The sequence below is a fragment of the Rhinoraja longicauda genome, chromosome 1, assembly GCF_053455715.1.
Source record: "Rhinoraja longicauda isolate Sanriku21f chromosome 1, sRhiLon1.1, whole genome shotgun sequence".
Lineage (NCBI taxonomy): Eukaryota > Metazoa > Chordata > Chondrichthyes > Rajiformes > Arhynchobatidae > Rhinoraja > Rhinoraja longicauda.
Genome location: NC_135953.1, coordinates 109,021,937 through 109,035,319, shown reverse-complemented (window position 1 = coordinate 109,035,319; position 13,383 = coordinate 109,021,937). Strand labels below are relative to the sequence as shown.

At 41.2% G+C, this 13,383-nt stretch overlaps 1 protein-coding gene across 4 annotated transcripts in view; it reads left to right on the top strand.

The window, feature by feature from the left end:
* The window catches only part of LOC144596234 (serine/threonine-protein phosphatase 2A 55 kDa regulatory subunit B gamma isoform), a 199,203-nt gene that overhangs the window by 124,292 nt on the left and 61,528 nt on the right, over nt 1-13,383 (top strand). For all 4 annotated transcript variants that reach the window (XM_078404461.1, XM_078404445.1, XM_078404453.1 and 1 more), the window contains 3 exons: nt 557-654; nt 2,410-2,575; nt 5,400-5,512. In XM_078404461.1, the coding sequence (XP_078260587.1) occupies nt 557-654; nt 2,410-2,575; nt 5,400-5,512 (377 nt within the window). The remainder of the gene's footprint in view (nt 1-556; nt 655-2,409; nt 2,576-5,399; nt 5,513-13,383) is intronic.

Here is a 13,383-nt window from a genome sequence, read left to right as displayed (position 1 = left end):
AACTCCTCTTTCCATTCCTATACTGACCTGTCTGTTCTAGGTCGCATACTTTGCCAGTGAAGCCACATGTAAATTAGAGGAACAGTACCTTGTATTCTGCCTTGGTTGCTTGCAACCTAATGTTGAATTTTCCAATTTTAAAGAACTTCAAAAACCCCTCCTTTCCCCCACCCTCCATTTCCATCCTCATTCCTTCCTCGGGCTTCACAATGCATAACTCTTCAATACTTTGTCTCACACCTTCTGTCTTTACATCTCTGATCTTTGTGCAACCATTTGTCTGTCAAAAACCCTTCTCACCTGCATGCACCAATTAGTTGCCGGGCGTTGTCCTGCCCCTCCTCTCTTCCAGTTTTCTAAACCCCCCTCCCCAAAAAAGTCAGTCTGAAGAAGAGACCTGACCCAAAATGCCACCTATATATGTCCTCGAGAGATACTGCCTGACCCGCTGAGTTACTCCAGCAATGTTAGTCCATAGGTTTTGTCTTCATTGAGTGTAAGGTGAATGTACCTTTGAGTCCAATTTAGATTTAGTTTAAACTTTTTTGTCTTTCAGCTGATATAATTTCTACTGTAGAATTCAACCACACTGGAGAATTGCTGGCTACAGGGGACAAAGGGGGTCGTGTAGTGATATTTCAGAGAGAGCAAGAGGTAAGTGTTGATTAAGTAGTGTGTCTTTTGCCATTGATACAGTATTGCAATCTTACCTCTGAAATCACATGATTATTTTGATTAATACTGTATTTAATTTAATCCCAATCAGGAAGGAATTTGAGTGAAGGAGTTGACTTGATCCCCTTTCATTAAATCATTGCACTGTGGTATGCTGCCCCTCATCACTTCTATGATTTTAAAATGCTGGAAAAAAAAATTATTTCATGTAAAAAATGTGTTTTTCCTTTCTTAGATTGGTTAGGGAGGTGAGAAGACATTCTGATTCATGAGCATGAAACTTGGTTAGTTTCATTCCTGAAAGCAGTACTCCAATTAATGGCCTTATTTCAGATGAAGGGTTATTTTTTTAATATTCATTGTACATCCTGCACCTTGCAAAGTGATGGGAAATGTAACTCAAAAATAATTGTGCCACCAATTTGTTTTCTAATGTTAATATTTAGTAAACAGAGTTAAGATGGGTTTCAGAGTATATTTCAAAGGTTCTTTGCGAGTGTTTTGCTATTGATCATCTGTGTGTAACCTCAGAACATCCTCCCATAGAATGTGTAGGAAGACAGCAGAATTTCTTTTTGCATCCTACAGCATTTTGAGGGTAATCTGATGCGTGGCTTGATTTAATACAGTAATTTATCCTTTGACACATGGTGCTATTGAAATTCGGATTTTCTGTTAAATTGCAAGAAGATGATCCTATTTGAAGTATGTAATATATATTCTTTGAAACGAGATAGGATACTCTAATATTTCATATTTAGAAATCCCAATTCAAATTAAGTGTTCGACTTGACTAACATTTTGGTTACGATTGACAATGAGCAGAGAAACCTGGTTTATATTGCAAACAAGAGCTTCCATTATTTATATTGATGTTGGCAACAACTAGATAATCTGGTCCAAAAATTGATAAGACTTATGTGATTTGGCAAAGGGACAAAATATAGTGAAAGGCAGTTTGGCAGCTATCGGTGCAGTTTCTCTGGGATTTGGTCTATTCTTGTCTTTTCACTTTTGCAGTTCTTGTAAAGCGTCTTCAAACTAAAACGCTTCCTGCTTCTGTTCTCACAGATGGTCCTTAACCAGCTGAGTGCTTTCAGCATTCTGCTTTTATCTCGGATTTCCCTTGCCAGCAGTTCATTGATTTTGCTGGCATTGTCAACCCATTGTTGAATCCATTTGATTTGCTTCAATTTATTACGATACTCCACCCACTTTCACCCTTGCAGGTGCCAACTCGTCTTAGAATGGAGATTCACATGCATTTGTGCTCATCTGCTGTGTCATTCGATCTAATGTTTTTTGCAATCCTTTCATCTATTTGGAGAAATGGTATCTGAAAAAAAAAATCCAACTTTAGCAGGAGTTGAAGAACCGCACTACAAGGTGGGAACATTGAATTTATTTTTTGCCCTAAGTGTTTGAAACTAAGTGTTCTGAGGTCAAAGGTGCTCTCAACAATGCAGCCATGGTGAGCAATCAAAGTTGGGAATATTTTGGTTTGTGTGCCTTGATTCTTGTTCCACCAGATTACCTGAGGATGTTCCGCACCACATTACAATCCATCCAGCTGTATCATGCATAACTGATAAGCCACAGTTCCCGTTAAAAAAAAAATTTAAAATGTGTATCTTAAACTTTCATGGTCATTAACAATGATTCTTCCTCCATGGCCAAAAATATCTCTGAACCTCTTTTGTTCAGCTTCAAAGTCAATCTTCCTTTCCTTTCTAGACGAAAAGCCAGCCTCACCAACAAGGTGAGTATAATGTTTACAGCACTTTCCAGAGTCATGAACCGGAGTTCGATTACTTAAAAAGCCTGGAAATAGAAGAAAAGATTAACAAGATTCGGTGGTTGCCTCAACAGAATGCAGCGCACTTCCTCCTGTCGACCAATGGTGAGTGACATTGGACACTCTTCCTCACATTTTCTGCTTGTTGTCAGCATTCCAGTCTTCCAACAACTGCAAGTTCTCTTGACATGTCTCACCTTCTGCTTTAAATATAGTCCTTTCTTTACTATTGTTGAGCCAGAAAATCCAGGAACACTCTCCGTACGAATGTTGTGGAAGGTAATTTGTGGCAGCTGATTTGCCTTCTGACACCCCAGAACCTTCCCCACCACGTGTGTTGGAAAGGACTGCAGATGCTGGTTTAAATCAAAGGTAGATGCAAAATACTGGAGAGAAGGAATGGGTGACGTTTCGGGTTGAGGCCCTTCTTCAGACGAAGAAGGGTCTCGAACCGAAACATCGCTCATTCCTTCCCTCCAGAGATGTTGCCCGTCCCGCTGAGTTACTCCAGCATTTTGTGTCTACCTTTTCCACCATTCCAGGTTCAGGTTTGCAGCAAATCACGAAAGTGACTCACCAAGTGGCAAACCAGCACCCTCTTCTGGACAATTAGTAATGAGTATTGAATGCTGGCTTTGCCTGTTGCTCTACCCTGTACATACGATATATAAATTGGGAAACAATTTTTTTTTTTCTTATTTTATTACTTTTCAGTAGTCTTTATCTCCAGTTACCCAGTTGCCACAGAATATTAGTAACAGTGATTTTCATTCAATGAATGAAATGGAATCAAATTCACAAGGGACATCCATATGGAGGATTGTCCAGAGATATTTTCCCTAGTTTACCTTAATATGTTGGGCCGAGCTCTATAAAGTGCCTGGGAATGCTTGGAGTAAGTCAGCCTAAACATAACACTGCCAGCACCTTGGAAATGCTGTCGGGCTACAGTGGTCTTATTCTGTAAACCGGGAAGTGGCCGGGACTCAGGATGTGAACAGCATAGGACAGTTGGCAAGTGTTTTTAATGAAGCTTAAAAGGAGCTTTATCCAAACAGTAGAAGTCGCTTCGCAGCCCAGTTGTTAGATTGGAAATGTTTAACAAGGGCATCAAGATGGATTACTATTGCAGAAATAAGGAACTGCAGATACTAGGTTTACAAAATGAGACACACAGTGCTCGAGTAACTCAGCAGGTCAGGCAGCATCTCTGGAGAACGTGAATAGGTGACATTTCAGGCCGGGACCCTTCTTCAGAATGATTGTGGTGGGGTGGAGGTAGAAAACTGGAAGAGAGGAGGAGCATGTGACAGGTGGATACAAGCAAGGTTTTTTTGATAGGCAGATGGTTAGACAAAGACTAGAGATGGAAAGACAAAAGTTGTAAGATAATTTGTATTTATGAATTACAACTGTATGCATTTGATTTTATTATGAAAACTCAGGAGAGTTATTTCCCAATTGATTACGTGTTCCCAGAAGGCCTGTGTTAAGAAGCTTATGTAGGTGATGCACAATCAGCAATATAATGGAACAACTCTACTCATTTTGTTGCTTTTTTCCAAAATGTAATATGGATTTTCAATGAATACATAAGCACAGTGATGAAGGCCATTCACCATTGTTTCAAACCAAAATGGTCTGCCATGGACTGCCATTAGATTAATGGGTATGTCAACAGGAATAAAACCTCCACGATTATTTTCAGTGGTTTGTGTACAATAAGTAAAACCTAATGGAAGAATTATTCTGTAAATCCCCACCAAAATAAAATTGCCTGTAAATCTATGAAGGATTATTCTGGTTGTCAATTATGAGTTGACTGTTATTAACATCTTGATAATGCGAGTCATGAGAACAATAGATTGTTGAGAAATGGTGTGAGGAAATGGTTTTTTTTAAACTGAAAGGAATGTATTGGAGACCTATTTTTACTTTAACAGGCCAGGGAAATCCTCGAGCACATAACAGTAAATGGTGTTGGTCACGAGCTCAGCTTGTGATTTACACTTGGAATCATTACAGCTGCTCTCTGATCCTTTAATCTGAAAGTCGGGAATTTAGCTCATACTTTGTAGACTTGAGAACAAAACACCGCTTAATGTAAGGATAAGGGGGGGGGGGTGTAGCACATTCAGAGATGGATCTCATCTTTTGGAAAAGATGTGAAAGCAAGGCCCTGTATCGACTCCTGAGGCATAGACATTGAGCTTTTCAGAACAGAACCAGGTCTTTCAACCCAACTCATCCAAGACGAGCAGGTTGCCCAACTGCGGTCATCCCACTTGCCTGCACTTGGCCCATATCACCCCATATCTACCATATCCATGCATCTGACCAAACGTTTAAAAAATATTATTGTACCTGCCTCCACCACTTCCTCTGGCAGCTCAGTCCATATTCCCTCTATGTGGGGGGAAAAAGTTGCCCCTTGGGTCCCTCTTAAATCTTTCACATTTCACTTTAAACCTTTGCCAGAGGCTCCCCTCTGCTGGCGAAAATTCTGCAGTTAATCGCCTTTTATCTGTACCCCTCATGATTTTATAAACCTATGTATATGGTTACTCCTCAGCCTCCTGCACTCCATGGAAACAGATCCAACCTCTTCTTATAATTCAAACTCTCCAGACCCAGTAACATCCACATAAATCTTTATTGCGCTATTACCAGTTTAATGAGATCCTTCCCAGAGCAGACCAGAATTGTGACACAGCCTGGGGATGAATTTCCAAACATTTGTGAATGATTCTCTCTGTACACAGATAATGTCCATCTGTTTTGATGGGTCATTTGGGCTCATTACCAGTGAAGTAATGTACATATAAAGTGTGTGTGGGGGGGGGGGGGGGGAGAATGTAATTTCTATTATTTAGCTCCTATTGTGCATTCTTTGATACTAACACCATGCAATTTCCTCTGGTTTGCACAGATAAAACAATCAAATTATGGAAGGTCAGTGAAAGGGATAAGAGGCCGGAAGGTTATAACCTCAAAGATGAAGAAGGTAGAATGAAAGATTTATCGACAGTCACAGTGCTGCAGGTGAGCATCCACTTCACAAATTGAACCTCGAGCTTTGTCAGACTTTTTTGCAAGTAGTTGCCATGATAACACGCTCAGATTTAGCCGAGAGTGGTCACAGCCACACACATTCCTTTCACTGGTGAAATTGAATCACAAGAGAGAGCTACTTAATGTGACTCAGCAACCTGGTTAAAATCTTTCACATTGTTATGGAAAAAATGTGTTCTAAAATATGTGACAACCATCCTGTATATTGTCCTTGTATCACCCACAATCTTGCTTCACGCAGAATCTGAAACCTGGTTGATTTCAATGGGGTTTGAAAAAAACAGCCTTTGTGTTTTGAATGCAGCTGACATGTTTGTAGAATGAACTTGGTACTTCAAACTAAATATTAGATCCTACTACACATGATAAAGTGATGTGCTAGTTATCCCCCATTAGGAGTTATGGCATATTAGGAAATGTATTAGTCTAAGTTTTTATTTCCCTTTGGTTATTTATTAATATTTTTACACAATCTGTTGCAGAGTGATCTAGTTTTTATCTGGTGTTAAGAGAAAGATTAGACATTAATAGGTTTAGAAAATTAAGGTACCGTTTGATTTAGGTAGGATAAGAGATTTTAGGCACAGATTGGTTCGAAATATTATGCAAATCGGGATTTTGTGCTTAATTGTCCACTTGTATCTTCTTGGATGTAGAAACATAGAAAATAGTTGCAGGAAGAAGCCATTTGGCCCTTTGAGCCAGCACCACCATTCATTGTGATCATGGCTGATCATCTACAATCAGTAACCCGTGCCTGCCTTCTCCCCAAACCCTTGATTTCACTAGCCCCTAGAGCTCTATCTAACTCTTTTAAATTCATCTAGTGAATTGGCCTCCACTGCCTTCTGTGGCAGAGAATTTCACAAATTCACAACTCTCTGGGTGAAAAAGTTTCTTCTCACCTCAGTTTTAAACAGCCTCCCCTTAATTCTTAGACTGTGTCCCCTGGTTCTGGACTCCCCCAACATTGGGAACATTTTTCCTGCATCTAGCTTGTCTAGTCCTTTTATAATTTTATACGTCTCTTTAAGATCCCCCTCTCATCCTTCTAAACTCCAGTGAATACAAGCCCAGTCTTTCCAATCTTTCCTCGTATGAGAGTCCCTCCATCCCAGGGATTAACCTTGTGAACCACTGCCTCAATAGCAAGGACATCCTTCCTCAAACTAGGAGACTAAAACTGCACACAATGCTCCAATGCACCAGGGGCCTATACAACTGCAGGACTTCCTTGCTCCTGTACTCAAATCCTCTCGTTATGAAGGCCAACATGCCATTAGCTTTCTTCACTGCCTGCTGTACTTGCACGCTTACTTTCAGTGACTGGTGTACACCAAGGTCTCGTTGCACTTCCCATTTACCGAATCTGACATCATTGAGATAATAATCTGCCTCCTTATTTTTGCTGCCAAAGTGGATAACCTCACATTTATCTACATTTTACTGCATCTGTCCACTCACTCAACCTTCCCAAGTCACCCTGCAACCTCCTAACATCCTCTTCGCAGTTCACACTTCCACCCAGCTTTGTGTCATCCACAAACTTGCTAGTGTTACTTTTAATTCCATCATCCAAATCATTAATATACATTGTAAATAGTTGTGGCCCCAGCACCGAGCCTTGCGGCACTCCACTCTCCACTGCCTGCCATTCTGAAAAGGACCCGTTTATTCCTACTCTTTGCTTCCTGTGTGCCAACCAATTCTCTATCCATGTCAATACCCTACCCCCAATACCATGTGCTTTAATTTTGCTCACCAACCTCCCGTGCAGGACCTTATCAAAGGCTTTCTGAAAGTCTAGATACACTACATCCACTGGATCTCTTTCATCCATTTTACTTGTCACATCCTCAAAATTCCAGAAGATTAGTCAAGCAGGATTTCCCCTTCATCAATCCATGCTGACTCAGTCCAATCCCTTTACTGCTATCCAAATGCACCGTTATTACTTCTTTAATAATTGTCTCCAGCATCTTCCCCACCACCGATGTCAGGCTAACTGGTCTATAATTCCCCGTTTTCTCTCTTGCTCCTTTCTTGAAAAGTGGGATAACATTAGGTACCCTCCAATCCACAGGAACTGATCCTGAATCTATTGAACATTGAACAATGATCACCAATGCGTCCACGATTTCTTGAGCCACTCCTTAAGTACCCTGGGATGCAGACCATCAGGCCCTGGGGATAAATTCAGTCCCATCAGTCTACCCAATACTATTTCTCACCTAATGCAAATTTCTTTCAGTTCCTTTGTCTCCCTTGACCCTCTGTCCACTAGTACATCTGGGAGATTGTTTGTGACTTCCTTAGTGAAGACAGATCCGAAGTACCTGCTCAACTCTTCCGCCATTTCCTTGTTACCCATAATAATTTCACCCGTTTCTGCCTTCAAGGGACCCACATTTGTCTTTACTAATCTTTTCTCTTGACATACCTAAATAAGCTTTTACTGTCCTTTATATTCTTGGCCAGCTTCGCTTCACACCTCATCTTTTCACCCCTTATTGCCCTTTTTGCTATCTTCTATGGTCCTTTGAAAGTTGCCCAATCCTCTGGCTTCCCGCTACTCTTCGCTATCTTATACATCTTTTGGTTTTATTCCATCTCTAACTTCCCTTGTCAGCCATGGTTGCCTCTTACTCTCCTTAGAATCTTTCTTCCTCTTTGGAATGAAATGATCCTGCATCCTTCTGAATTATGCTCAGAAATTCCTGCCATTGCTGTTCCACTGGGATCCTGCTGGGATCCTTTTCAATTTGACCTTGGCCAGCTCCTCTCTCATGCCTTCATAGTCCCCTTTGTTCAACCGCAACGCTGACATTCCTGGTTTAACCTTCTCCCTCTCAAGTTGCAGATTAAAACTAATCATATTATGGTCACTACCTCCAAGCTGTTCCTTTACCTTGAGTTCCTTTATTAAATCTGGTTCATTGGACAACACTAAATCCAGAATTGCTTTATCTCTGGTAGGCTCTAGTACAAGTTGCTCTCAGAATCCATCTCGGAGGCACTCTACAAACTCCCTTTCTTGGGGTGTAGAACCAACCTAATTTTCCCAGTCTACCTGCATATTGAAATCCCCCATAACCACAGTGGCATTATCTTTGTTACGTGCCAATTTTAACTCCTGCTGCAACTTACACCCTATATCCAGGCTATGGTTTGGGGGTCTGTAGATAACTCCCATTAGTGTCTTCTTACCTTTAAATCTATCTCAACTCTATCCACAGTGACTCTTCATAGTCAGTCCCAATGTCACCCCTCGCAAGGGACTGAATTCCATCCCTCACCAACAGAGCTAGCCCACCTCCTTTGCCCACCTGCCTGTCTTTTCTGTAGGACGTATAACCCTGAGTATTCAGTTCCCAGTCCTGATCCTTCTGCAGCCACGTCTCTGTAATCCACACAATGTCATACCTACCAATCTCTAACTGAGCCTCCATTTTACTTTGCATTCATTATTAGTACTTTTAATCCTTTGCTCATCTCAGCTTCCACATCGATTCCTATTACACTTGGCCATTCTCTCTTATTCCTTCGTGAGCTTACTGTCCCATTAATTCTGGGGTGTTTCTTAATTTTTCCTTTACTCTTTCCTTTTAACTTCATCCTTGTCTATCCCATTTCAAACCATTTCCAGATGAAGAGGGTTTGTGTCAGCATAAAGCAGGTTAATTAACATCCATTGTTGAGGTAGGTCAATGTTCTGTGTAAGTCTTTAGAAGAATCCTCTTGTTGTAATGATATTGATCCTGTTGAATATTTATATTTATTTCAGATTTGTCATTCAGTTTTTTCTGTGACCTTTCGATGAAGTTAGACTTGTTAAGGCATCGTAGTTAGGTACCAGATAATACAGGAAGAGCTATTTAGAAAAACATTTTGTTTATACTGAAATTTTAAATGAAATGATCAAGAAAACCTCCAGTCACTCTCTTTTCTGTTTGTTACTATACTGAGGAAGAAGACGATTGTTTAATTTGTTGGTCAGGTGTGGCACAGTAGGACAGAGGCAGAGTTGCTTCCCTAAACCCAGGTTCAATCCTGAATAAGGGTGCTGTCTGTACGGAGTTTGTATGTTCTCCCCGTGACCTGCATTTTCTCTGGGAGCTCTGGTTTCCTCCCACACTCCAAAGACAATCAAGTTTGTATGTTAATTGGCTTGGTAAAATTGTAAATTGTCCCTCGTGTGTGTAGGATAGTGTTAGTGTGCAGGGATCGCTGGTTGGCGTGGACTCAGTGGGACAAATGGCCAGTTTCCGCGCTGTATCTCTAAACTAAACATGGTCTATCTTCTGTTCACTCCAGTTGTCAGTTATAATAGATGAGAAGTTGAAAGAGCTGCTGCTAATTCAATGTGTTGAAGTGTAAATTGGGGTGGAGTGATGCCCCATTAATCAACATGTTTCAAAGCCAGAGTTGGCTGGCAGATGAACACTGCAGATGCTACTGGCTTTCAGGACTGTTGCAGAATGATTCTGTCATGCTTGGAGCTCTGGGATTTTTTAAATGATCATAGTGAGATCTTAATTAGCAAATGTGAGCAGATGTAAAGATGTTACAACAATGTATTTACAAAAATTGAATATCTGAAAAAAGAATATGACTTTCTTATCACAATAGGCTCCATCATAAGACTGAAGCTTCTGATCGTCTTCAGAGATGCAATCCTACAACTGGATTAGGATCCAAGTGATATCCCAATTGATAGCACTGGCATAACAATATGATACGATAGAACTTCATTTATCCCAGAAGGGAAATTGATCTGCCAACAGTCATGAAACACAAAATACATGAAACATGAAATTAAATTGATGAGTGGAAAGGACTGGGGATGTGCAAACATTGGAGGAGGGGATTCAGTCTACCGCACGACAGAAGGGGAGGAGTTGTACAGTTTACTAGCCACAGGGAAGAAGAATCTCCTGTGGTGTTCTGTCCTGCATCTTGGTGGAACTAGTCTGTTGAAGGTACTCCTCAGGTTGACCAGTGTATCATGGAGGGGGTGAGCTGCATTGTCCAAGATGCTCCGCAGTTTTAGGAGCATCATCCCCTCCAAGACCACTAATAGAAACCAAAGCAGTAACTGTTGTAACAGTTGAGTTTGTACTCCGCTTCCAACTTGGTCCTTCCAAGCTAGTTGATGCTGTGAATATTGATTTCTTGAATTGATATGTTCACTTACTACTGGGCTTTTGGGGATGATGGATTAACAATTCTTGAATAGCAATTACTTGATTTGTGTAACATTGAAATGCTGTGAATCAAAACAATAGCCACTAAATGCTGAAAGCTCAGTAGGTTAATCATTTCCTTAAAAATAAAAGGTGAATTTGTTTTAACTGGAAGAAACCCTTTGAGCATTAAAAAAAATCAGCTTTCGTATTTTCTGACACTCCAGGAGTTCGGTCAATGATTTGTTAGTTTAGAGAGACAGCATTGAAGCCTCTCAGCCCACTGAATCCACTCCGAACGACAATCACCCCATACACTAGTTCTATCCTGCACACCAGGGACAGTTTACAGAAGCCAATTAAATGACAAACCTGCACATCTTTGGAATGTGGAAATAAACCAGAACACCCAAAGAAAACCCACACGGTTACAGAGAGAAGGGACAAGCCCCCACAGTCAGGATCGAATCTGGGTCTCTGTGGCGATCTACTGCTGTGCCCCCTGCCAAAAAAATATCATAGCCATTCTATCTTTGGAATATTGGAGATTTTCAATGAAATATTCAGAGCTCTCCTGATCACTTTTCAGTACCTTTTAACATTGGAATAAGTTTCAGCAATCACCTCAATAAGTTTTATCCAAATTACTTTTGATTTATCCAGACGCTGGATATAACTACCGCGAGCAAGGAATTGAGAGGGCGACCTTTTGGGATTCGCTAGCCTTGAATGCAAATGAATTAACCTCTATCATCTCAGATTCATACACAGAGAAGTTGTCCGAGCAAATCCATGAACATGAAAATGTACATTTGCATGGTGCTGCGTATAAGACCTGTTGTGTTTCTGTGTGGAGCTGCAGGAAATTGATTTCTTTGTGTGTACAGCGTACGAAGCATGACCTCCTAAAGCAGCAATTTGCTTTGGGACCTGCAGCTTCAAGTGGATTAATTGTTGCTTCCAGCTGCAGGTGGGTAGTGAGGAAAGCTTGGATCTCTGTCCAGTGAGACATAACTTGGGAGGTGGGCACCCAGTGCATAGTTCAGTGTGACCAATCTCTTGGTTCGTTTACATGTGACAATGCATGCCAGTTGACAGTGCTGTGGACTGAGCAGTGTATTTGTACACAAAGTGGAAGGGTAATGGTAAAGTTTCCTTGTCAGTTGCACAGAAGTGAATGCTATGGAATCTCTCTTCATTGGTTCCACATGGTAGGCTGCTCTGGGAGGTTAGATCATATGGGATCCAAGAGAAGATGGCTGAATGGATAGAAAATTGGCTTCACAGAAGGAAACCGAGAGAGATGGTGGAAGGATGCTTCTCTGATTGGAGGCCTGTGATTAGTGGTGTGCTTCAGAATTTGGTACTTGGCCCATTACTCTCTGTCATCTATATCAATGATTTGGATGAGAATGTACGTGGCAAGATTAGCAAATTTGCAAATGATACAAAAGTGGGTAATTTGTGCAGATAGTGAAGATGGTTGTTAAAAATTGCAGCAGGATCTTGATCTGTTGGCCAGGTGATTTGGGGAATGGTTGATGGAATTTAATATGGAGACATGTGAGGTGTTGATTTTGGAAAATCTAATATGGGCAGGATCTACACAATGAATGGTAGGGCTCTGGGAAGTGTTGTAGAGCCGAGGGATCTGGGAGTGCAGATACATAATTCCTTGAAGATGGCATCGCAAGTAGATGGGGTGGTCAAAAAGGCTTTTGCACATTAGCCTTCATCAGTCAGAGTATTGAGTATAGAAGTTGGGAGGGCATGTTGCAGTTGTACAAGACATTGGTGAGGCCGCATTTAGAGTATTGTGTTCAGTTCTGGACACCATGTTATAGGAAAGATGTCATGCTGTAAAGGGTGTAGAGAAGATTTACAGGGAGGTTGTCGGGACTCAGGGGCCTGAGCTACAGGGTGAGGTTGAGCAGGCTGGGACTCTCTATTCCCTGGAGTGCAGAAGGATGAGGGGTGATCTTATAGAGGTGTGTAAAAACATGAAAGGAATAGATCGGTTAGATGCACAGAATCTCTTGCCCAGAGTAGGGGAATCGAGAACCAGAAAGCATAGGTTTAAGGTGAAAGGGGAATGATTTAATAGGAACCTGATGGGTAGCTTTTTCACACTAAGGGTGGTGACTGTATGGATTGTGTTTCCAGAGAAAGTAATTGAGGCAGGGACTATCACAATGTTTAACAAGCAATTCGGCAGCTGCATGGGTAGGACAGCTTTAGAGGGATATGGGCCAAATGCAGGCAAGTGGATAGAACATGTTGGTCAGTGTGGGCAAGTTGGGCCTGATCTCTTGTTTCCACACTGCATGACTCTCCCTCAAATCTGTCACATCGCATAAGCCCTCGATAAACAGTTAACTTTCTAGCCCAAGAGCCAAGTAGACAATGAAGTGGTGAACTCTTCAGTTCATTTTATCCCATCTGTTTTATTTACAATTATTTATGAATAGTCTCCACCAGATATGCATTTGTGTTCTTCTTTTGACCCAGAAAGGTGCCATCGTCTATTTACAATTTTCTCTCTCTGCCATCAGCAAGTGCAACTCTACAGCTCTGTCATCATTCTGGGTCCTCTTGGGTCCTTCTGTGAATTGCATTACAGTGTTTTAGGAAATGTGTGAAAGGATTTGGGGAAAAATC